The sequence below is a fragment of the Trichosurus vulpecula genome, chromosome 5 (genome assembly GCF_011100635.1).
Source record: "Trichosurus vulpecula isolate mTriVul1 chromosome 5, mTriVul1.pri, whole genome shotgun sequence".
Lineage (NCBI taxonomy): Eukaryota > Metazoa > Chordata > Mammalia > Diprotodontia > Phalangeridae > Trichosurus > Trichosurus vulpecula.
This window is the reverse complement of record NC_050577.1, coordinates 185259296-185286557: the sequence shown is the minus strand read 5'-3', so window position 1 is coordinate 185286557 and position 27262 is coordinate 185259296. Positions and strand designations below refer to the sequence as shown.

At 34.2% G+C, this 27262-nt stretch overlaps 1 protein-coding gene across 8 annotated transcripts in view; it reads left to right on the top strand.

The window, feature by feature from the left end:
• The window catches only part of PLEKHA5 (pleckstrin homology domain containing A5), a 196476-nt gene that overhangs the window by 134373 nt on the left and 34841 nt on the right, over positions 1–27262 (top strand). For 2 of the 8 annotated variants that reach the window (XM_036758859.1, XM_036758853.1), the window contains exons 11-17: positions 562–1027; positions 2416–2499; positions 7745–7798; positions 19257–19319; positions 21568–21648; positions 21781–21930; positions 26631–26732. In XM_036758859.1, the coding sequence (XP_036614754.1) occupies positions 562–1027; positions 2416–2499; positions 7745–7798; positions 19257–19319; positions 21568–21648; positions 21781–21930; positions 26631–26732 (1000 nt within the window). Of the gene's footprint in view, positions 1–561; positions 1028–2415; positions 2500–6808; positions 6929–7744; positions 7799–14843; positions 14925–19256; positions 19320–21567; positions 21649–21780; positions 21931–26630; positions 26733–27262 lie in introns of all 8 variants that reach the window. The other 6 variants (XM_036758857.1, XM_036758854.1, XM_036758858.1 and 3 more) reach the window with 4 other exon arrangements.

Below are 27262 nucleotides of genomic sequence, written 5' to 3'. Positions count from 1 at the left end.
ATTGTAGCAGAAAAAAGAAAAGCATGAGCTAGTATTCTAATCAAAGGTTTTTAACCTCCGTGGACAAATTTCAGGAGTATTTTGCTTGACTGTACATTTATTACAAGAAATTTTTTTTTCAGAGGTGGGGAGGAAAGGAAGCAGATTTTGATTAATTTTTTTAAAAGAGATGCAAGAGAAGGTGCTACAAATGGAGAATGATGCGTGACCTTTCAGATGAGGTCACTATGTAATTATCTTACTTAACTATTTTACTTGTTACAAGAGACTTCTCACAAAGTGGGAGTGTCCTGTAAGTGTTTGTATTGTAAAAAAAAAACAAAACACATCCATAAGACTTTTTTTTTAATGTTGTTTGTAGTTATAGGTGAATTGAAGTTAAGTTATAGGATATTTCTGAGTTAATTAAAATGAATTTTTAGTTGTAATTTATAATTTTTCTTGTCATATCTGTTTTATAGTCTTATGCCTAGTAACAAAGTTGAAGTTATTGAAGAAATATTATTGCATTCCAGTTTACAGATTGGCTCTGTCATTCTTAAATTTAAATTTTTTTTTCAGTGTGATATCTTACCAGACATTACCAAGAAATATGCCAAGCCACAGAACCCATGTTGTTCCTCGCTATCCCGAAGGCTACAGAACTCTCCCAAGAAATAGCAAGACAAGACCTGAGAGCATATGCAGTATCACACCGTCCGCTCATGACAGGACAGTGGGACCACCAACAGAAGAAAAACGGAGATCCATGAGAGACGACACAATGTGGCAGCTCTACGAATGGCAGCAGCGTCAGTTCTACAATAAGCAAAGTACTCTGACGAGACATGGCACTTTAAGCAGCCCTAAAACTATGATTAATATTTCTGACCAAGCAATGCACTCTATTCCCACATCACCTTCCCATGGTTCAATAGCTGCTTATCAGGGATATTCTCCTCAACGAACTTATAGATCAGAAGTCTCTTCACCGATACAGAGAGGAGATATAACAGTGGACCGCAGACACAGAACACATCACCCTAAGGTAAAATGTTCACTAAGGGTATAGCTGATTCACTAACTTATATATATATGTATATATATACACACACACTAGGTTTGGTTGGCATATGTAGTACCCTGGCTTTTGTTAAAGTTCAGGCATTAAAAGTTTAAGAGAAAAGTTATTTTACTTTTTTTAAAGTTTCACAATCAATATCAAAAACCCAGGGCAGAAGTTTTCGTCCTCTAGGATCACGAAGAAAGCTCTTTGGAGAATGAATGTTTCATGTTCATGTTTCTCTAAGTAATGATATGTGAATCATTGGCCTTCCTGAAAGGCTCCCCAGATGTCTTGGAAAGAATCTTTGTCAGCCATAAATGCAGTTGCAGATTTCCACAGTTGCCCTCTCCAGGTTTACCTACTCACTCCTCTCCCACTGAACCTTTTCTTTGACTGGCACGTCACCACAGTAAACTGTGGGATGTATATCTTCTTTCCTGTGAGTTCCATCTCAAAATAATTGTGTTTCCTCTTCAAAATAACAGCCCTTCATACATTTGAACATAATTCTCATAACCTCTAAGTCATCTTTCCTTCAGGTTAAAAATCTCCCCTAATGCAACTGTTCTTAATAAGATATTGTTGTAGACATAATCACCTGGTTGCACTCCAGTTTGTGGATGAGGTCCTCTTAAAATTAAAAAACTCCCTGAGAGGTGTCAGATAGACAGATACAAGTGAAAATGGTCTCTGTCTTGTTCACATTGTCGAAAATCATGGGTTTCACTACTACATGTTGTTAAGTTACTGCCAACATTCGGATTTACCTTTTTAAATAGTCAAAGTTTGGTATTTTTGCTTTCCATTGGTCTTTTAAGACCCAAGAGCTACAATAGAATTCCACTACAGTCAAGCTCATTATTTCATAATATTTTCACATTTTATTTTATTGTATTTTTATCTATAAATCTTTCTTTGATTAATTTTCTCATGGGTTAAATCATGTTAAATAAGGTTAATCTGCTCTAAGTTGATACCATATCATAGATCTCCATGTTCTTTGCACTACTAAGCAAAACTTAACTGTCTGGTGTTTCAGCAGCCTATTTGAGATGAATTAGTGGTTTCTGTCGGGTTCCCAGCAGACTAAATGTCTGCACCAAAAATCCCACCAAACCATAATCCTTATACTAAATAAAAGTGGTGGAATTAGCCTGTATTGAGCATCTGTGTTTTAAATTAGCAAAAGTTGGCTTAGAATCTATCTCCTCTCACCAGCACTATGAGTAATTTAAAATGTTTTTACAGTGTAGCTCTACTTAACATTTTGAGTGACTGACCTTGACACCCTCTATGCCCACTTCCCCCCAAAAAAACCGCACACATACACAACTCAACACAGGGGTTATATTGTTCCTTTATTTCTCTAGCATGTTTTTGTACCTGATCGAAGGTCGATGCCAGCAGGCTTGACTTTACAGCCAGTTAATCCCCAAAGCCTCCAAGGCAAGACGGTGAGCTGAATTTTTTGGCACATCATATTTTATATAAGGATGATATGTAACAACAAAAGTGCAGATGGCATTAATTTTAATAATTAATTTTTTTTTTATTCATAGAGATGTATTGCAACAAAAAGTTACTTCTTTTAGGGAAAAATTAGAAATTATTTTGAATAATGAATTATATTGTCATATATTGGATAATATTTTAAGTATGTGGTTCATAAGTATAAAACTGGGATTCAGGATGTTTATATTTAAATATCTTCCAAAATCATGAACTTTAGCTACATACTGTTAGACTGATTTTTTTCACCTTTAAAGACATAAAGTAATAAGACAGATTCCATAAGCCAAAAATAGAAATTAGTATTACTACTTTGTTGTAATATTTCACACGTATGCTTATATGAATTATGTTTGTATATTTTGTATAGATTAAGTGTGTTATGGAATTGGCAAGGGCAGGGTTAATTTGGGGTTGGGGGTTCCACAGAGACTTTCAATTTCATCAATATAGCAAATTCCTAGTAAGGAAACTTATCGATGTACATCAGCTCCTGCTCTTTCATTTGTAATCTTAGAGTGAGGGTTGCCTTGGGCACTGAGAGATTAAGTGACTTGCCCAGGGTCACACACCTAATATATGGTGGAAGTGGGGTTTGAACCTGGATCTTACTGACTCTGGGGCTTGCTATCTATCTCCTACACAACCATGCTTCCCACAAAAATGAAATATGCTTAATATCTATAATAGATAAATGTGTTTATATAGGAAGGGCTATGTATAAAAGCAAAATAAGTATTCCATTTTAATAATTTCATTTGTGTTCTGTGCATTGTTGATACGCAAGATTTAAACATGATACACAAAATTTAAGCATAACACAATGTATTATGTCTAAATTTTGGAATGGGGGATTTTTACAGAGATATATATAATTATTTCCATTACAGATAATATGCATTATATATATGTGAAGGAATTTAGGGATAGTGGATAGAGTGTTGGCTTTAGATTAAAGAGACAACTAAGTGACTCAGTGGACAGAGCACTGGACCCAGAGTCAGAGAGACCCAACTTTAGATCCAGCATACCCTAGGCAACTTGGTTAGCCCCTGTCTGCCTCAGTTTCATCCTCTCTAAAATGGGGGTAATAGCACCTACCTCCCAGGATTGTTGTGAAGATAAAATACTATTTATTATTTTATATGGCTTTGCATACATAAGTACTATGTAAATATTAACTGTTTTTTATTATTATTATTATTGTTATTGTTATTGAATTCAAACCCTACCTCTGACACCAGCCCTGGAGTTGGTGGGAGGACTTGAGTTCAAATGTGGCCTCAGGCTCTTACTAGTTGTGTGACCTTGGGCAAGTCAGTTAACCCCGATTGCCTTCCCCCCCCCCCCGCTCCCCCCAAAAAGTAAGTAAAAAGTACCATGAAAAATGTTAAAAGTTGCTAAGAATGGATATCTGCATATGTATTATATGTTTATTTTCATATTACCCATGGTTTTCCACATTCACAACCCAAAATTCATCAGTCAGCTGTCCTAGAAGACAAGTAAATTATTTCTCTTTTATTTAGTAACTGAACACTATGCTGTTTAAGGAGCTTTAATATTCAATATATATATATCAATTTATTTGAAGATGCTCATTTTTTGTTGTCACTGAGCTTTCTTCAAAATAAATGATTTTTCATCATTTTAAATCCCTTTTCCGCTATTCATCCTACTATCTCTGGCTTTTAATGTTTTTCTCAGAGTACTGAATTTTAACTCGTTTAATGTTTTATACACTTAAGATAAAAGCATTTAATTTATCAAAATTAAGATAATCATACCTTTTTTTTTTTAGCTGAGTTTGGAGGAACCTTGAGATTTTCTTGTTCAGCTTTCTCAGTTTAAAGATAAGACTAGCTGAGACCTAGAAAGAAATCCTGACTTGGTTGAAGTTCCATGTCTAGGTGGTGGTTACAATCAGGACTGAAACCATACTCACTGCCTTGATGAAAACCCCATTCTGTGGTTAGCCAAGTAAATATTACACAGCTCCTCCTAAGCCAATTACATCTTGGGCAAACAATATATGTGTTCTTACTCCTCTTACAAAGGCAAGGTCATGTGTATCACTTTTGAAGAAAGGACCACAAGGGGAAGAAATTCATGTTTGAGAGTAATCATTATAAATGATTGGTGTTAAAAAATAGTATGTCAAAACTCCCTGCCTTAACAAAAGTTTTATCTAAAGCTTTCCAGTATTGCTTGAAGAATTCTTTATTGTTTGATTTGTCATCTTTCCTGCTCTAAATACTGTTAACAGACAACCTAATTTTGAATCCTATTCCTAATATTTACTTCTTGTGTGAACTTACTTCTATAAGCCTCACTCTCTTCCTTTGTAAATGCTCTTGAAGGACCCTACATTTCTCAATCTTGTGATTTTCTGATCTTTTTATATATGATTTTCCTGTTTCTACGTTACCCAGTTTTTGAAGTTAATGCTTCTTGCTCCCTCTGGTGGGCATTTAAGAGAAAATGATTTACCACCAGTTGTTTTTCTAGTAAGAATTGCTTTTGGCATTGACTTCAATGTTATCATTTTATTAAATTTTGTATGGGACCAAACTTTTCATCAAACTTTGTTTTTCATCATCTTAGCTGAACAGAGTGTTCCTCATGTTTCTAAGACGCTTCTCATTACTTCTTATTCCAAAATTATTTGCTGACCCTTTTTCTTTTTTTCTTTGTTCTTTTAATATCAGTCTCATACCCTTCCTTATTTATTTCCTTACTGGCAAGAGTTTCGTAACCTGCAGATTATCCTAAGAGATGAAAGATCCCGAAGGTCCTTAGGACATTACTTTGGGATTCTGTAGTTTAGATGGATATTTAACGGAATACATCGGCTCAGAGGATGTGTCCCAAAAGTCTTTTAAGCATTTAAAGCTTAAAACTGTGCACTTGGTACATGATTAAAGCTTAATACTTCACTCAGACTTTGGAAACTCCCCCTTTGTATGTGAGGAACTTTGCCAACCTTATCTTCACTGGCATTTTCCCTACCAGAAGTTGTTAGTTCTCAATAATATTCCAAATATCTAGAAGTGATTGTCTTCAAAGAACTGGTTTTTGGGTAAAGAATAAATAGTTTTAAAAAAAAACATAAGAAAAAGATCGTGTTTGATATCAGATATCAAAATAAGAACTTAAACAGAAAATTCTATGCTGCTGCTGGAAGCCCATGAGTATTCTGCAAAATTTTTCACAATTTGTTTCTACAAGATACAAAAGTACCCTATGGTAAGAAAGAATAAGAATAGTCTTTGTCTGGTCTACCCCAGTTGTTTATTTTTTTTTAACTAAATCACAGTATAGCTTGAGAATCACTAAGTTACAATCATTATCCTACCCACAGCTGCCAAATATTATACCTTCTCGCATTTCTCTGAAAGAAAAACAGTATGAGAATGGTCCCTTTGGGACCCCTGATAAAACGTTGCATCTATGTATGTATGAAGAGAAGTATTCATTCTTCTTTTACATAAAGACAAGAAGATCTTACATTTTTTCCATGTATGTATATGATAACATTACATACTTGCACTGAACACTTCTGCCAGTGAAAGGCAGTATTTTCACTGTGAAGATCAATTTTGGAAAATGTTAATCACTCAAGAACTTTTCTATTATCAGAAACATTTTAACATCATTATTGTTAATAGGATCACAAACCTAGAACTTAAAGGGGCCTCTGAGTCATATTTAGTCTAACTCCCTCTTTTATACAAATAAACTAAAGCCTGTGGCTTTTGAGTGACTTGCCCAAAGTCACACAGGGAGAAAGTGTCAGAGACAAGATGTGAACCCAGGGCCTTAAACCCAGGGTTCCATCCACTGAACTAGACATTGTCTTACCTGGAATCTATAATACGGTGAACTAAGCCTTTTCTATTTAGCTCAATGCTTAGCCCATCCTTACTGTAAGTCTTTGTAATTTTCATTGTACGCCTGTATTTTCTCAATGCCTGTGCATGATATATGTAATATTCAAATACTTTCTCCATTGCTTTGAGGGGAGAGCTTTTGTGGGTGAAGTTTATGATGCTGTTTTATAATGGTATTTTTTGTAACTTCAAAAATAATGCTGTTTCTATAGATACATGTATATTTAAGTAAGACCTATATTATCTAGGTGCTATGATTGATGTTTCAGCTTGTTGACCACCAAAGGAAACTTATACATAACTGTCATTTAAAACAATAATTAATGTTTTCCACTATTTGGATTCTTAAATTACACTCCTTCAGCCAGAGGAGCTCACACTGCTGCTAATAAAGCTGAGACGGCAGCAAGCTGAACTGAGTAGTATCCGGGAAAATACATTAGCACAGCTCATGCAACTCAAACTTGAGGCCCACTGTCCAAAGGTCAGCTATGAAGTAATTAATATGTGTCACCTGTCATCATCACTAATTTTGAACCACTTATTAATTACAACTTCTACATTGCCATTGTCATTGAGCATACTGCGATCATTGTGTTAAACATATCATATCCTGCTATTAACCTTTTGAGCTCTGAGCCCACTTGATTTATTAATGTTATACCAAAACAAAATATAAATAGGATACAAATCAGACTTTCTAAAGTGACATTTAATAACAGACTTGATAGATGTACTATTTTATATCCACATCTAATTTTAAAAAGGAGAGGTACTACAGTGATCAGAAAGGAAAGTGTTGAGTAAAAAAATTCTTAAACAATAGTATGCTCTGCTATTTCATCTTTCCACTTCAGGGTGTAAATTATTTTTGATCAAAAGTAAATTATAATGTGGCTAAATTCTCAAAGGGTTCATAGCCTTTTCTTTTGATTTGAGGGAAGTCACAGAAATTTTTCATGAATGTTATTATGTGTATGTTTAAGAAGTAATGCATTTCAGAAAAGAATTTACATTTACCAATTGAAACGTTAAACTGATAGCTTATTAATTGGACTCATTTAACATTTTTCTTGTTCAATTTATATATTTATTTAGTAATTTGCAATTTTAATATTATATTGCATGTCACATCTTGCACATTATACAACATACATGGAAACCAGTATGAAAATGATGTGCTATGGTTTTAATAAAATAGTAAACTAGTCATTTTCCTGTTCTCAAAAATTGACCTTTTTATGGCTCCTGTCCTGACCTTCTGTCCCTGTCCTTTTTCTGCTTGACTGGCATCTACTAGAATGAGATTCTTTCACACCATCTTCAAAAGAACACCCTATACTTGGATCATCAGGTGGGATTTCTGGAATTTTTGTTTCTTAGTGCTTATGACATTTTGAACATTTTAGAAGCATTTTAGAATTTAAAATAGTTCTACTTAATACCATGAATTTTAAGTGGCATTTTAGGAAGGATTAGATTCCCAAAGTCTATTCCATTAATAGAATTTTAGAATATTCTTTTTAAAAAAGAATAAACATCCTAAAAGAAACTTAAAATGAAACTTATTATGGCATATTTTTGAGGAGAATGCCTTGTGTTATTTCCCCATCCCCAGTTTAGCCGATTTTAGAATTTAGCCACCCACCACCCCATTTCCCCTTCTTTACCTTAGCAAGGAGTTTTGTATCAGCTCTTACTTAATCGAAACAAAAGCAAAAGCAGAAAATAGAGATTGGCACAAGAAGAGTCTCCTACATAGTTTATTGGCAGTGCTCAAATTCATTATTAAGTACATTTAAATATTTAGGATATTAAAATATTTATAATATTTTGATGCATTTTCAAACATGAAATTTGTTTTAGCATAAACTTTCAGGGAATACATTTTTATTACAGGGTGAGCTGAAGGTTGCGCGTATCTTTTAATGTCTTAAATTTAAAGATGCTTTGTGAAAAGCAATGAAGAATTTACAAAAAATAATACTGGAGAAAGTCATACATTTAGTTATGTTGTTCCATCTGGAACAAAATAATTTATTTAATAAAGTATTTTGTGTCACAAGAAACAAAAAAAAATATTTATACCTAATGATTTTGTGGTGATTAAAATGCTAATTTTAATGATTTTTTACTATGAAATTTTGTTATGGTAAAATCTGTTATTTACCAATCAGATTGGTTTAGAAAATAGTATTTCTGATATTTATGTCTAAAAATTATCAATTTGGGGGCTAAGGCTTTTGAAATGTAACTGTAGTGTCACTATTCTAAAAATGTATTGTTAATAATATTACCTAAGGAAAATGACCTAAAAGGGAAATAAAAACTTTCGCTTAATATTCTGCATAGAGAAAAGACTTAAAGTTTAGAATAATTATATTTTAAAATAACAACTAAACATGGAAAACTAGACTAGTTTTTTTTTAAAAGACTAGTTTTTAAGACAATGATAGTAGTAGGGATATATGTTTAAAGTTTCCTTGAGATCAGTTAAATGGTAAAAATAAACCTAGATCTTGAATCTTTTTCTTCTCATTGTATATTTTCACATTTACAAATCTCTGACCAGGGCAAATACATTGGGACTATCACCTCCGTCATTTTTGGCATTGTGCCTCACTTGCCATAGCTTAAGATCATATTACAATTTTTGGCTATCATATCAACTGATAATTCAATATGAATCATTGAATATGCAGGTCATACTGCAATACTAATACCCCCCCACCCCCATTTTTTTCTCACATGAACTGCTGTCTGGCCATGCTTATGTCTTAGCAATAATATTCTCTCCATCTCTTATACTTATAAAGTTGATATTTTTCTGACCATAATATATGTTTATTTATCTCTAAATTACATTGTGTTATAATTCAAATCACAGGCTGCCAAAATCATTTTAGATCCTTCATCTTTCACTGAAAATGTTAACTATCTCTCAACTTTGTCACCTGCAAATTTAATAAGCATGATATTTATGCATTCTTCCAACTCACTGTTAAAAGTGTTGAACAAAACTGAGGGTAGTTACGTAAGAATTCCACTAGAGACTTCCCTTTAAGTTAGTTTCAAATGATAACGCTCTCTTCCGTGGCAACCTCCTTTACTTCCATGGCTTTAGTTATCTTCGTTATGTGGATAACTTCAAAATATATATAGGACCCTCCGATCTTAGAATTTAGAAACAGAAGTGGTCTTGGGAGATCTCTACAATCTAGTCTAATCTCTTTCCTCATTTTGTAGGAGAAAAATGAGGCTGTGGAAATAAGGTGATTTGCCCAAGGTCATAAAAGCAAATTTAGGATCCAAACTTATTTCCTCTCACTAAATTGCATTATGTTTCCCTCACTTGTTTTATTGATGCCTTTTTGTAGATCACATTTGTAGATCACACATCTCCATTCTGGATATATCCCTCCTCTCCTCAGTAACACTACCCTTTTAACAAAGATTTTGAAAGGAAAAAAAATTTTTTTTTTTTTGACAAATCTAACCAACACGTTGTGCCTGACAGTATAGGAAGCATTCTGTCTTCGTAGTTGTCCACTCCTCCAGTGAAAAAAAGGAGGTACATTTTCTCAATTCTTTCCTGAGTCCAAGCTTGGTCACTGTAATTAGATAGCAGTCACTTTTTTCCATTTACATTACTATAATCAGTGCCTGTGGAGATTTTTTCCCCCTTGTTCTGCTTACTTTATATCACTTCACTTAAGTCTTTCCATACTTCTCTGAATTGTTCATGTGTAGTTTTATGTACCATATATTTTTTAACCATCTCTCAGTTGATGGACAATCTCAGTTGATGATTCCTGCTTCTTCCCTATCACAAAAAGTTCTTCTATTACTACATTGATATATAAGGGGATCTTCTGTCTTTGTCATTCTTGAATCCCATTCTCTTTACATTAAAGCTAGCCCAGAGCTCCAGTCCTTGCTACCTGCTAGAAATTTCCACCTGAAAGTATAATTGGCATCACAATTTAAGTATATCTGAAACTGAACACCATCTTTCCTTTAAAAAAAAAATCTACCCCTTAACTAATCTCTTTGTAATAATGACATCACTATCATATCTGGCACCCAAATTTTACTCTTAATTCCCAATCCACATGAGCTTTCTCCTTTTATTGTGCTCCTTGGAACTTCTGTTCTGTTGTTCCCAAACTTTCTTTCATCTTAAACCTTCCCCTCTCATGCATCTTCTGCATTCTGCCACTCATGGAGATGAGGCTTCTCCCAAGATACTGCATCCTGGCCATCCCTTCTCATACAGCTCATACCTACATCTGTCCCTCTCTTGCTAGCATGTGGAAGTATACTCCATTCTCCATGGCACCCTTTTCAGACCATGTGTTTGAATGAAAAAGCACTTGCTATTTGGAAGGATGAAGTAATCTTTAAGGCAAATCAAGAAATAATTAGCTGCTCTGCTTTTAACAGAGTTCCCGAAGAAACCTAGGTAATTGAAGTTCTCCCATCCCTACAATATTATGCCTCTTTTCCATACCTGTGATGTTTGCCATTCTCATCTATTTGCTCTTTTTAATCAGATAGCTTATAGTATACTACAATATTTTTTTTAAAATCTTCTGTTTTTCCCTTTATCTTTTACTGAAAAAAACTCTGTAGTACTCCTTCCTTCTGGTTCTTGGATTTCCTCACATGAGTGTAATTTTTGAGTAGATAATACTCTCACCCATCTTCTCTCCCCGCCCCCCTACCATATCATGTTTCTTTTGAATAAATGATGCCCATCCAGAGTTATTTTTCAATCATGGGTTTATTCCCAAGTAACAATGAAACTGAGAAGGGCAATTTTGCCCCCTTGCATTAGGATCATCATGTTTGTTGTCTAAACTTTGAACATTTATGTATTGACACGTGAAGCCATGGGTTTTACTACTGACTGCTTCATTGATTTTTGTCTTCTATGAATTTCTTGCTCTCTCAACTGCTATTCTTTCTTTATGTCTACTTTTTATAGTTTCTGATTTAAAGAGTATACCTAGGCAGGCTATTCCCTGTCCTATCCATTTTGGTTTAAAGCTCTTTTGATTTGATTTATAAGACTATCTGTTATAAAGCTTCAACAGCTTTTGTTGATATATTCCTCCTCTGGCCAGGAATCTTCCTGGATCAAGAAATCCAAATCTATTCTCAGATAGAATCTTCTTAGCTAACTGTTCACCTCACAAATTAATTTTTCCCTTTTTCATCCCTTATCTTTTTGAAGAAAATCTGTGCCCTTAGGGTCTTCAGTTTCTTGCCCAAGACATTATGACCATTAATAATATTTTTTAGATTCTTTCCAAAGGTGTCATTTATGCCCACATGATTCACCAGAAGAAAGTAGTTGTCATCTCTTTGTTAAGTCTACAGGGTTTCTCTGTTATATCTTGGATGCCTACCCTAAACCAGGGTTAGGGTAAGCAGCAGGCCTCCAACCCATTGGTAAGGTAGGGAAATGTCTCCTGCAAACTTGTGAAGACTTCCCCCCAGCAGATTGGGCAAATGAAAACAGCTTGTTCCAACAGCAGTGAAGGTGGCTGAAGCAGGTGCTGTGGAGCACTTAAGAGTTTAGTCAAGGGGCAGCTAGGTGGTGCAGTGAGTAGAGCACCGGCCCTGGAGTCAGGAAGACCTGAGTTCAAATGTGACCTCAGACGCTTGACACACTTACTAGCTGTGTGACCTTGGGCGAGTCACTTAACCCTAATTGCCTTGACTCCCCCCCAAAAAAGGAAAACAAAAAGTTTGGTCAGACATCAGAGACACCAAGGTCATCCATTGATTCTGAATGCCATTCTCAGTCATCCTGACTTTTGTCTTGCCACTGAATTTCAGTAACTCTAGAAGAGAGAGTAAGACTGAAGACTGTGCAATTCTGCCTCACTTAAATAAATTAGTAGTTTTTGTGGTTCTGCTATATTATTCTTGGGAAAAGAAGCAGTTTCTTCCTCCTCTAGCTGTCAAGTCTATTTTTTAAAACCGTTATACCACTGTCTTTTTCTTTAATTCCTCCTCTGTGTAACATTCTTCCATTATCCCTTTCTCAACCTGAGAAGGATACTATCTAGCCTGATTTCTTTTGCCTATCTGTTTTAGCTAAAGTCATTAATGTCCTGTTGGAAGTAGAATTATTTTTTAAGGAAATTAGCATTGGAAAATTGTTTTATTTTCTAAGGAAAACTTAGAAGAGTAATGATGTTAATTGCATTTAACAGAGACTTAAATATTTGGTAAAAGAATATCAATAAAATATCAAACTGATATTAATATTTTTTCATTATTTTTATTTCACTAAATATTTCCCACTTACATGTAAAAATTTCTTTGACATTCATTTTGTAAAATTTTGAGTTCTAGATTTTCTACCCCCCTCCTACCCCACCCTCTTCCTTGAGAAAGCGAATAATTTTATATTGATTATACATGTGAAGTCATATAAAACATATTTCTATATTAGCTATGTTGTGAAAGGAAACACAGACCAAAAAAAGGAAAAATAAAGTTTTGCTTCAAACTGCATTCAGAGTTCATTAGTTCTCTCTCTTGTCAAGTGGCTAGCATTTTTTGTCATGGGTCCTTAGATCATTGTCTTGATCAGAGTAGCTAAGTCTTTCACAGTTGATCATCCCTAGGAAATTAATTTCTGTGTACAGTGTCCTTCTGGTTCTGCTCACTTCACTTTGCATCAGTTCATATTAGTCTTCCCAGGTTTTTCTGAAACCATCCTGCTCATCATTTCTTATACCACAATTTGTTCAGCCATTCCCCAATTGATGGGCATTCCTTTGATTTCCAATTCTTTGCCACCACAAAAAACGCTGCTATATTTTTGTATAAATAGATCCTTTTCCCTTTTCATTGAATTCTTTGGGATACAGACTTAGTAGTGGTACTGCTAGATCAAATCAAACGGATATCAGTATTGAGGTTTGCCTGTTTTTTAAGTTGATTATATGCTTGTCACAACTGCTATAGAATTACTAGCATTCCTTTATGGGCTAGAAGGTAGAAAAGGAAAACTTGAATTTTTATATATAAAAAAGCCTTTGCCGAGAAAATTCTTAATCTTTTGTATCAAGGAATCATGATTTTATTGGTATAATTCATCCTTCCATCTGAAGATAAGTAAATAGACTTTGCAGAGTTGCTATTTCCAAAAAATTTATTTCCTGTGTCTACCCTAGTGATTAATCTTTTCAACCTTAACTACCTTGGTGCTCATTCACCAGAAATAGAGTGTCCAGCATTCATTTCATTCTACTGGAAAGCCCTTCCTCCCTATGAAAACCACTAGAACATGCACTTTGCTTGCATAAACCTTCAAAAAAAGGTCACTTGGAGCATCCAGAGTGATCATTATTTTTTATGGCAGGCACATTCATAAAGGAAGATAATGATAAAATTAAACACGTTATGCCTATTTGTTTTTAAGTAATTTTTTTTTTAATTCAAAGACTTGATCCTGATCTACACATTCTAGAAGCAAGCACAAATATAAGATATTTTACCTATAGAACTAATACTTGCTTGATCTAAACTTTGAAGCAGAATTGAGATTTGAATTGGCTTGATTTTCTAATGTCATCTCGAAATTCCTAGGTTTTAATACCATTGAAGAAAACTTTTCATCAGTATTTAAAATGATACTAATTGGTGGCTCATATTCTGTTCAACAAAAATAAATTTTATTAACATTAAACATTGGTAAATATTTTAAACATAAGGCTGATAAAATTGTAGCACTTTTAAAGGCTTGTACCTTGAGATTTAATGCACATATTGCATATTTTAGTTTTAAAATTAACTTAAATCAGTAGTACAGCAACATATATATGCACAGATATTTATCCTTAAAATATGTTTTACCTGTTGTTTTCTTAGAAAATACATATATTGTATGATATATTGAATCAAAATAGACCAAAAAAGTAGTGTATTACTTTAGACAGTAAGATATGCCGAAGAACATATATTGGTAATGAACTAAAAACTTACTTTTTACCGTCTTCCATTATGAATATTTGAAAGTTATTTTAATAGCATGATAATTGAGTTATTTATAATTACTTACTTTTCCTTTTAAGTTAATAGGTACTTTGATTTATTATTAATTTATTAAACTGTACAATTTTATGAAATGTAATTGCAGTTATCAAGTTTACATTAGAAAATAGTACAACTCTTAAAAGATTGTGTTATTAGAAATATCATATCATTTGTTATACTTAGTTAAAAATGCTTTTTATCCTTATAATCTTTTTACACTTGGGTGTGACTTGCTACACTGTTAGGAAGATATTCAAGTAGAGGCTATATTTACAGTGTCGTCTTTCAAATCTAGCCATGCTGTAAACTGATGTTTGCTGTATGCTCCTCCTGATTTGAAATAGATGAAAGAGAATGAACCTTTAATCACCATGGTTCACACTATGATTGAGAACTCGGCGCTAAGACCCCAACTGTACCAGCAAGTAAGGTCTTGGATAGTGAATGATACTGCTTTATCATCTGCAAAACTCCCTCAGTGACAGTTTTGGTTGTTCCCCAGATTTACTCATAACATTAATTTTTTTTTCTTATTTATTTATTTATTTTTCTTTGAGAAGCCACAAATCATCCATGCTTTATGAAATGCTGCAGGATTGTGAGCATGGCTTTGCTGAACGTTTTTGCTGTTGAATATGAAGTCTGTCTATTTTCTAAAGTATTTTGTCTAATATATTTGACAAATTATGTGTATTACAGGTCTATAGTAAAATTGTAAAATTTCTAATGAACTTCCATTTGTTTCCATCAATGCAAAAGCATTTCAGAAGTAATTTTAAGAAGGGTTTTTCTCAATTTCTTTACAGATAGTTGGTTTCTTAGTTTTGTTCTATTCCTTAATCATAAAAAAAACCCCACAACCTGTTGGGTTTTATCTTATCTAGTTTTTAATCTGGGAGATGAAATCATTTAATATCAAGAAGAAAATGTTATAGCATGGTAAAAATTTAAGGTAACTTTCTGGTGGAGGAAAAATGTTTGGGTTACTTTTTCTCATGTTCCTGTCATTCTCAGGTAATTTTCCAGATAGTTCTTTCCATTTATCATATTTTTCGCACACATAACATGTGTGTGCATGTGTGTATATCTATGTGTGTTTCTCTTGGGAGTAGAAGACAGCCTTAGGAGTACGGTTAATTACAGATCTACGAAAGAAGTGTTCTATCCATCTACACCCAAATTTTGTTGTATTTCACATAATTTTTGAAGTAACCAGATTTCTTATTATATTAGTATCTTTTTATAATCACTTAGAATGGCCTATTAAAATAATAGTAATAATAATAAGGTATTAAAATCTTTAAAAATAGAAGAAAATATTAACCAACATAAAAAATGAAAGTCATATTTTTAAAACAGCATGTGATTTCTATATTGAAATACTAAATTTCAGATTTAGTGCAACATTATATATAATTCACAATAAAAATTAAAGCATAAAGTATTTAAGCAAGCTTACTTTTTAAAACAAAGAAAATTTATTTATTCTTAGTCAGAAAGCCACCAGTTTAAAAAGCCTTATCATCTTCAAAGACTTGCACTACAAAAACGTTAGTATTGCTGCTTTCTATAGAAAAAGTTAGACGTTTTTCTGCTTGTGTGTTTTAAACATAGGAGTGGTTACTGTTTGTGGGTGTGTGAAGAGGTGTGTATCAAGGAGGGAAATATATATGTGATGGGTGTTAGATGTGTGTAAAAATTCATACTATCAGCCAGATATAGATTGGATATGGCAAAAATCATTTGCTTCCTCTTCTGGTTCAGTCTTCAGGTCATAATACTCTATGACACATAAGCTAAGATAATGTGATCTCTAGTACTATAGCTTGAATTCAGAAAGAATTATTAAAAAACATAAATTTATATAAATAGGTAAAAGGATATTTTTGAAGGGGAATAGGGAAAAATTATTATCTACTTAGTATTGTAGGCACTTCAGAGATAAAATAAAATCTAGATACTTGATGGCAGTAACTATACATACCCAATCTAATATTCCTGGCAAGAAATCAATCTTAATAAATTTTAGCTCAGAAGCCAAAAAGAAACTTGATGTTAATACTGGGGAGTTTCAAGAAATATAGATACCATATTAGGATACATTTCTCAAAGATATGAATTTGTGGTACTTGAAATTTGACTGTCTTTCTTGAGCTCCAATTTTTGCCTCCTTTTCCCATCCCTCACCCTGAAATCTACAAGGAAGCTTATGTTTTAGTTTTTATTTGCATTTCTGATACTACCTTAGCATCTTACTTGTAATAAGCATCCGGATATTTTTTGGTAGTGCTAGACCTGTGATTTCATTAGTTTAGTGCTTGTTTGATATAACTACCTCCACCAATGAAGATATACAACTTTTATAGTCTTACAGTGTTGTCTAGGTTACTGAGAGATTAACTCACTTCTTTGGTCACACAGCTAGTATGTCAGAGGCAAGGTTTGAGCCCAAGTATTCCTGCATCCAAAGCCAATCCTCTAGATGCACTACATCCATCTTCATCAGTATCCTGATGTCACCCAGAAATAAAAAATTTAAAAAAAAATTTTTTTTGTAATTTTATATCATACTTTCTTGTAAATCACATTTCCACAGCTACTTAGTTCCTGTTACATCCAGAGATCCTTTTATGTTTGCATTCCTTTCATTACAGTAAGAGAACTCAGATTACTCATACTTAACTTTGCAGGCAATAATTTGCCTAAATTAAATCAATTAGCTAATGGTCTGGTAAGGACCTGAAACAAAAGTGAAAGAATGAAAATAATACGTAGAAAATATTCTGCCTTCATTATGTAATTTTCTCATTATTTCAAGACTACATTTTTAGTGCCATGAATTAGTTTTATTCTTTTCCAATGTAGTGACAGTGAGGGTTTTTATGAAAAATAATGGTGAGTGTTGTACCCAAAATATGACTTTAGAATGATAACATATAACTATATGTACACAGAGGTTTTTTTCCCAAAAATTTTCATTAAGCATGTTTTACTTTTGAATTTTGTCAGATTTTAGTAATTCAGAATTAGGCCTAACAAATAGTTGTAGTTAAACATTTGATATTTTAAATACCATCAAAAAATTAAAATAAAATACCATCAAACTTTTAGATTAAATATTGTATTGTTCGTTTTAGGGGAGTGCTTAAGTATTCTTAAGTAGGGTGAAGTTCTGCACTTAAATTTAAATATTTAGAACAGTTCAATTTAGACGTTTCAGTAGGTTGGAGGCTGTATTATTGAGCTTTTCAAAACAAGTTAAAGCTAAGGTGATTTTTAGGTATACCCATGAAGTATGAACTTTATTTTAAAATAAAAATTACCGCATGGTTTAATATAAGCATACCTGCCTTTAAATTATCACAAAATGCATTTGCAGATAATTCTTAGAGTAATACCTCAAAATGAAACCCTTCACTCTTTAAAGGTTTTTTTAAATTATAGTGTGTTTAGAAATGTTACATATATACACATGTATATGTGTACACACATGTGTGTATGTATGTGTGTGTATGTTTAACTTCCCACTAATCCTTGAGTTTAAATAAAACTAGTGTGATATTTCAAATAGATTATTAGGTAAAATGTCAGTGTCAACTAATACTTGCTACGTCGTACAGAGTGATGTTAGTTGTCTGTGTTTCTATAACATGAAATACTTTACATTTCATCATCCTATTTGATCCTCACAATTACTTTGTGGAATAGTAGTACAAGTATTCCCCATTTTTCAAGTGTGGAAACATATAGTTGAAGTGGTGGAGCTGGTCTTCTAATTCCAAGTGCTCTTTTCATTACATTACACTGTCTTTTATTATAGTACTGACATACCTATGTGGTTCTACATATGTGTGTGAAACTTATTTTGTTACTTGTAGCAGAATTCAGTTATACTTCATAATCAAAACATAATTCCACTGAGATGGGTAATTCAAAAAGATAAATGAGATATTAAGACATACTTTTTCTTTTGTGTACTAACATACAAGTTGAAATCTTTAAGAAGTCTATTTGATTAGAAATCACATTTAATTAAAAAAAAATCCTAATGACAATGAGGGCTTGTTTGCAAAAATATTGTGATGAGAACCACTTAAATGGCAGCTAAGAAAAAAAAAAATCTAAATGTGCAGTTCCTTAAAACTATGCTAATATAGCACTTGCACTATATAATATAAAATATGTAAAGAAATTTTATATTCTCTATCTTCTGAATCTTAAGGATTGACAAAGGAGAAGAATCAGTTTTTTCTTTAAAACAACCCATTTGCTTCCCTATATTTCTGATATATTTATTCACAAAATAGAAATTAGGTGCATTGTACACACAGAATTATACTAAAATATATAATGAGACATTTATGAGTATATATACATAAAATGCATGTGTCTGTGTGTCAAAAATATATCTTTTTCAACATGAAGTCATTAAACCTTATTGAAATCTTTTACTCATTCTCTACTATGATTATGCTTTTCTTATTTTGTGATGTAGAACACATGCCTAATAAATACAACTTTAAGAATACATTATCTCAAAGGTCACATGAAAATATTTAATTATTTTATATATCTTTTCCTTTTTGAAGCAATCCATACTTGATAAATGTCTGTTCAGTAAAATCAGAAGTTGTCTTCCCATAAATTGTTACTGGTCATATAGATGATAAGTATATTTTAGCTGTTAACTACAGACTAAACATTTTCATTCTTGTATTTTTGAAGCTGTTTTATGACAATAATATTCTTCCTTATAGCTATCACAAGACGAGTTTAGAGGTACATTGTACAAGTACAGATCTGAGGAGGTGGATATTGATGTAAGTATCAACGTGACATTTATCGCTGATGTTTTTACATCTTGCCAGAGCATTTTACATAAGCACAGAAAGCAAATGCCTCCTCACTCTATCCCACCCCACTCCACACTAAAAAACTGTTTCCAATTGTTGGTAGATTAGCTTTTTCACCATTCTCTGGCTGAAAGCTTTACATTCCTGAGTTAGTTAACAATAATTCACGATACACAGAGATTTATTATTTACTAAGAGTAGAAAGCTATGTCCGATAACACATTTCCAAGTTGGGGAAAGAATAAAATGGAAATAACCCATTTTCCAGTCCGCACTCTTCAAATTCCATCACCATTTCCCTTTTGGATTCCAGATTTAGACTGGTAATCTCCTTACCTGTAAGATTCCTGAGTGGCTACTCTGTCTTTCCAATTCGTCTCTTATTATGTGTTTATTCCATAACTTTACTCTAGTCAAGCATACTTACAGTAACAGAATGTTATAGCTGGAAGGGACCTTGTTTTACAGATGAATAAACTTGAGCTGAGCAGTCTAGACAAGATAACTTGCTAAGGTCACACAGAGGCAGAATTGAGGCCATGACACAGGTCTCCTGACTCCCAGCCCAGTGTATTTTCTATCTCACTTTATTTCTCTATTCAGTATGTATTTTGAATTATCAGATTCTTTTATTTAAGAGTTTTATTAGTATTTTCAGTAGTAAATGACAGAGAAATTTGATTTTTACCTTTGCACCTTTATTTCATTATTCAATAACTGTTTTTAATTATCAGGAGTTAAGGACTTGGGATATTTCTCTTTATTTGTACCATATCTGAGGTTTGGGTTCTGAGACATCAGAGCACATATGTTTTAATACTTTACATTTTTATCCAAGGCTTTAACTTTGATTTTCAAGTGATGTCAAAATTTCATTTTGACAAATTTATTTCAACAAAGTTGAAAGTGGCTTTTATCATTTTCCATATGGTTAGAATGAAAAAAATATGAAAAAATTAAAACTGTCCTAAATTATAACCCAAGGTTTAAACTAATAAAATATGTGCATTAATGTTTGAAATGGCTACCTTCTGTAGATTTTGCTCTTCTGTTAAAAATAATTCTGTGTTTGGATTTTTCTTAAGGATTTATGAGGAATTAATGTGAATCAAATTCAGGTAGTGTTTTGTATTAAGGATTACATAAAATGCTTGATCTTTTAAAATTTTGGGTTAAAGTGATGTGTGAATGTTTTACCTCATTATATTTGTATTTGCATAATTTGGACTTACCTTAATGATAAATTAAGTATTGAAGTGTAATTTAAATAGCCCAGTTATTGCTACAATTTTTGGTTAGCTTTTTGTCTCCATAGACTTTGGGGGAGGGTGTATGTGGGTAAGGGGTGGGGAACCTGCAGCCTTGAGGGCACATGTGGCGTTCTAGGTCGATGGGTGTGACTGAGTCCAAGTTTTACAGAGCAAATCCTTTCATTAAGGGGATTTGTTCTGGAAGTTTGATTTCAGTGTAGAGGCTGCCCTTGAGGACCTAGAGGGCCACGTGTGGCCTTGAGGCTGCAGATTCCCCACCCCTGGATTAGAGGCAAAGATGTGCTCCTGTTATTTTATTAGATTGGGCATCTGGTCTTTAAATATCACAGTCTCATTGTTGTCTGAGGGCACTGATAGTTTATAACTCACCCACAGGCACACAACTAGCAAGTGTGAGAAATAGGATTTGAACCTAGATTTTCCTGATGCCAAGGTTGACTCCATCCACTGAACTCCACTGCCTCTTCTTTGCAGATAATTTTTTTAGTCCAAAACGCCATTTACATTTGGTGTAGGGAGCTTCTTGTGAGTAAACTTCTACCAAAGTAGATTTACAAGCGTTTTGCAGCTTCTAGTCTAAAGTTATCTGGGGTACTGAAAATGTAAATGATTTGCCCAGAGTATGTCAGAGGCAGACTTGAAACCCGGGTCTTCTTACTGACAGCTCTTTCTGCACTACTCTAAGCTGCCTTGATATGTCTCCAGAAATATTGATTTGAAAAGTTTCTCTTCAGTCTTCTTCCTGTGTTTTATTTTAATTTCAGACTGATGGTATCCTAATAAAGCTGTGTATGTCCCTGGGTGGGCAGAGACTAAACCCCAACAAGACCACATTTATTTAAATCATTTAATTAAAAATTAGATGATTATTTTAAATGTACATTGTTACTCTTAAAGCAAAAATGAAAAAGTACTGCTAACTATGGAAATTTTCTTTTACCTAGGCCAAGCTAAGCAGATTATGTGAACAAGATAAAGTGGTACATGCATTGGAAGAGAAACTTCAGCAGCTCCACAAGGAGAAAGTAGGGCAATTATGTTTATTACCTGAAATTGATGTTATTTTATTTGATTATTATCAAGGCAATGATAACTAAAGTAAAAAGAATATATTCAATAATTCAGAACATTAAACGTAATTCTTTTTATTATAATAGTACATGCTTGAGCAAGCTTTGATATCAGCCAGCCAAGAAATAGAGATGAATGCAGATAACCCAGCAGCCATTCAGAATGTAGTTTTGCAAAGAGATGATTTACAGAATGGACTACTTAGCACATGCCGAGAACTATCTCGAGCTACGGCGGTAAGTAGATTTTTTTTCTTTGTAAAAATCGTTGATGTTTCAGTTCTTGTTTTTACTTCTGATTGGAATATTCATTTTTAGTATAAGAAGCAAATATTAAATTGCATAACATTGATATAAGCATTATCTTGAAACAATTAAGAATAAATTTTTAATGTTAAAATCAGTAATGTCTTTTATTTGGCACAAGAATTATCTTACTAAACGATAAGCATGTGGATGTTTTATAGACTTTGAAAGTTAAAATCTTAAGAGGACTGTATTATGGTATAAATTCCATAATGCAATTAAATATGTAGTAGATTTTGATTTGATTCCATTGACTAATTAATTCTAGGTAAAACGAACATATTAAAAGTAGAACTTGCAAATTACTACTTTAGAATTCTAAAGGAAAAATTTCTGAGTATTGTCTAGAAGTGTGTCTGATATTTTTCTACAATTATCATGGCAAATTAATAAAACCAGGTTCCTTGACTGAGCTCCAAACCTAACAGTGGTTACTCAGGGCCTGAAAGTATAGTTCTCTGTGACTGCCATATTCTTGGAAACTTAAGCAAGTTGTTCAGAACTCTTTCCTGTGCATATTTATCATTTAATCTAACAGCCTTTTCTTAGGCCTCCTCCTTTTGACCGCTGCTGGCATTCAACACTCTTGACCAGCCTTTCCTCTCTGGGTTTTCATGGCTCTGCTTTCTTGGCTATCCTCCCATCTGTCTGGCTGCGCTTGTTTGTCCTCAACACATCTGGTTTTAAACAAAGAAGTGACACGGTTGGGGCTTTGCCTTAGGAAGATTATTTTGTTTGCTAGGTAAAGGGTGGATTGTAGAAAGGAGAGATAGATGGTGAAGAGGCCAGTTAAGAAGCTACCACAAGTAGTACAGACTAGTGGTGATGAGGATGTGTATGAAGGTAGTTAATTGAAGAAAAAAATATGTATGAGGTATGTTGTGGCAGTGAAATCTTAAGGACTTACTTGGAAGCAGGTTAGATATATAATATAAGAAAAGGGAAAAGTCAGTGATGACACTAGGGTTTTGAAATTGAGTGACTGAGAAAATTGGTGGTACCCTCAACAAGAACAGGGAAGTTAAAACAAGGACAGGTTTTGAATTAAAAATGTGGTTGAATTTGAGAAACTAATGAGACCTTCTGTGAGGTTATGTCTGGCAAGTAGCAGTCGGAGGTGGAACTGGAATTTGGGGGGAGAGATTTAAACTTGGATATATGGATTTTGAGGTTGTGTCAGACCATTTTAGCAGTTCGGGGACTTAAAGAAGGTTTACAAAGGATCAGACTGCCCAGTAATGAATAAAGCAATAGATCTTTTCTTGTGGCATGTGTTTAGTTCACACAAGCAAAAAAGGCATAAGGCCTAACTTTAAATACCTGGGGCACTAAGCCATGACTGAACAAAAATGAGGGAAGATGGGTTTAGGGCAAAGGATACCATGATGTCCCAGTTGCAGAGGGCATTATTCAGCTAGGTATTAATCATCAAAGAAGAGGGGCAGCTAGGTGGCTCAGTGAGTAGAGCACCAGCCCTGGAGTCAGGAGAACCTAAGTTCAAATCTGGCCTCAGACACTTGACACACTTACTAACTGCATGATCTTGGGCAAATCACTTAACCCCAATTGCCCTGCCTTCCCCCCTCCAAAAAAAAAAAGGGAGAAGAAGAAAGGTCCCTTGAGTATTTTGAGGACGGAAAGGATTCTCATCACCTCTCCTAGGTCAGGAGTTGTAACATATAAATCCTTACTCCGCCGCACAAGGCAGCTCATTGCTCCATAGTTTTTAATAGAAATGGGGCCCCAGTCCCAGCTTCCTCCTCATTTCAGGAATTCTAGGAAGGGGACCTACCAATAATATCCTTATCACTTTTTATAATTGTTCAGTCCAGAATGTTTACAGTGGTTACACAAGGGCAAGCCGGACCAAGAACACAGGGTGAAGGAGAAACAGAGAGGATCCATGGAGCAAGATGGCACAGTAGATAGAACAAACGCGTGCATTCAAATCCAGCCTCAGGCACTTATTAGCTGTGTGACCTTGGACATGTCACTTAACCTGTTTGCCCCTCAGTTTCCTCATCTGTAAAATGGGAGTGATGATAATGTTGTGAGGACCAAATGTGATAATAATTATAAACCACTTAGCACAGCACGTGGCACATAGTAATTGTCATTGTTTTTTTATACATTCAGCCCCTCTCCCCCTCTGTAGTTTTTAGGCCGTTACTCCTGACTTTACTTTCCTCCCTTTCCAGTTTCAACCCTATAGTTAACAAGTTCAAATAGATATCGGCCTTTGCTCTCCAAGTCCTTCATCTCCTTGCCCTATTTACTACTCCTCCCTTGACAAACCCCAGCTCCAGATTACTCCCACCATCTGTATCCTCCTCTTAAGGAAGCTCAGGGAAGTCTCATAAGCCATTGGGTGCTCCGTGTGTCCAGAAGATTGATTATGAAGCCTCCTTCCTTCCTGACAGAAGGATGATGGGCTAAAGATGCTCGGTGAGACTGAAATTCTCACATAGCTGACATCACAAGACAATCCTCTTCCTCCCCACCCAAAAAAAACTTCAGGAAATTACATTTTGGGAAACTGTGCAAAAATTTTCTCAAATATTGAAAATGCGGAACAAATTACAAGTTGATAGGATTCACCGGCATAGGTGATCTCCATTTTCAGTTTATCCAGTCACATTATTGTCAGACTTCTATACTACGATGACAAAATCATTTTTAAATACAGTCAGGAAGACATCCTAAATCTGAAAGAAAAAAAAAGAAATTAATCACATATGATTACGTAATATTTTCTGTAAATTTAAGAAATTATCAAAAAGGTTATATAATATTCCAAAAATTTAGAGAAAGAGAACTTCATCTTCCAAATCAGTTTTTAGTAATGATACATATCTTTAAAAAAAAAAAAAGGAAGTTACTTGTATTAGTTTGAAAAGTTTGTAGAAGGGCAGAGTCAACTTTAAGACACTTTTGATTTGCAGAGTTAACAAAAGCACACATGAGATATTATGTGTAGGTAACCCAGATAACCTGGAGCCAAATTGTGAAGGGCCAGATTGAGAAGTTTTTATTTGATCCTTGAGGCAACAGGGACCCCTGGAGATTTTTGGTAGGGGGTGGAATGGTCATACTTGTACCATAGGAATAATGTTTTTTATTGCTCCTCTGGAAGATGCCTCTCCAAGCTGCTCTGCCTTTCACCAGAATTTCTCCACCATGCCATAGAAATCTCTTTGCCCTGGAAGTTCCCTCTTCCCCTGCACTACCTCTCATATTCTAAGTACCCTCTGCTTCAGAGGCCTTCTCCTTCTGATTGACTGGTTCCTCCTAGAACCTCCAATTTATGGTGAGGCCTGGACCAGTCCTGGCTTCATTCCTCTCCAAACTGCACTGCCCCTCCCCTCCTTCAAGTTCCCTTTTGTTTTGTCTCCCAGCGTTAGAATGTAAGCTTCTCCAGGGCTAGAACTGTCTCCTTTCCCCCCAAAGTTTAGCACCTTGCCTAGCACTTAGTGATTACTTAATAAATACTTGTTGATGCGAAGTTTGAATACAGACTGAGGCACACTACATGCTCGCCTTTTCTGCTTCTCTTTTGTTTTTGTTTTTGGGGGTTTTTTTTTTTTTGGTTCTGTTTCTTCTTTCTCATGATTCATTCCATTGGTCAAAATTCTTCTCCATGACTTGACTAGTGCATAAATTAATTCAACGCAAAGTCATACATGACAGTTATATGAGACTCCATGCCGTCTTGGGGATGGAGGGGGGAGGGAGGGGAGAAAAACTGGAACTCAAAACTATGTAGAACCGTGTGTGGTAAACTAAAAATAAATAAAGAAATTTATTTTAAAAATAAATAAATAAATAAATAAATACTTGTTGACTGATTAGCAAAGGAGAGAGTCTGGAAGCAAGGAGATTAATAAGGAACCTATTCAGATGATTTGGGCATTAACTGCAATAGAGGCTGTGTACATAGTGTAGGACCTTAAGAAATGATATGATGGTAGAATGAACAAGATTTGACAGCCAACTGGTGTGTGTCAATAATACCCTTAACAGAAAAAGGGAAATTGGAGAGAAAGGTGGATTTAATCGGGAAAATAATGAGTCTGAGTTTGAAATTATTTTGGCACATCCGGGTGCCTTATCCAACAGGCAGTGATGATAAAGGAGTGGAACGTGGGAACAAGATGACGGCTAAATGTGCAGATTTTGGAATCATCTTAATAGTGAATTTTATTTTAACTCATGAGATCATCCAAGACAGACAGATCAGTATTATATTGTTTACGCCTTCTTAAAACCTGCCCTCATCTTCTACTTTGACTTCCCATTCATCTACTTTTAATATCTTTTCCCATCGTCCGCATCTTACCAAGTTCAGATCAGGCTTCAGACTCTTACTAGCAGTGTAACCTTGGGCAGATCACTTAACATTGCTTGCCTCAGTTGTTCATCTGTAAAATGGGCTGGAGAAGGAAATCACAAACCTGTCCAATATCTCTACCAAGAAAACCCCAGAGAGAGAGTCGGACATAACTGAAATAACTGAAAAAAATTTTATCCATTTAATACCATAATATTCTGTGAGTTCAGTATATCTTTATACAACATCATAAGAAAATGCTTTTCCCTATTAAAGTACTAAATGCTGGTTGTCATGTTTTCAGGAACTAGAAAGAGCGTGGCGAGAATATGACAAATTAGAATATGATGTGACAATTACAAGGAACCAGATGCAGGAACAATTGGATCGACTTGGTGAAGTTCAGGTACAGAAGTTTAATCTTCTCAGATTCTTTTCAAGACTTCGGGTTGGTTATACTTTGATATCAAACAACCTCAGGTTGTTATGTTGATAAGAGATCAAGTCCAAAATGAACTGCTTAAAAGTCAGGTCAGAATTGATTTCCTTTTGACCACAGGCCATTCTAAAACATTCCAGTAACAGGTGCAGCATCAATCCTCTATTTTGTTGCTTTTTTATTTTAAAAGAAAATGACATTTACAAAACTCCAAGTAGAAGATAAATTCATTGTTTTTTAGAATTGTTATTGAATTGGTGTAAGTAATTATGACTGCAAAGAGACTTGAAGTATGATGAAACTACTGGTCTGGACTCCTCCAGACCCAAGCTCTAAATTAACCACACACTTGCCAAAATCTCCCTGAGGAAGTCACTCCACAAGGCTTAAAATGTACTTCTCTGTTGTTATGTTTTGTTTAGTGACCACTTAATGTGTTTGTGGTTGAATTTTAAGTTTGGCCACATGTGTCCTTACCATGAGAAACAGACTAAAAG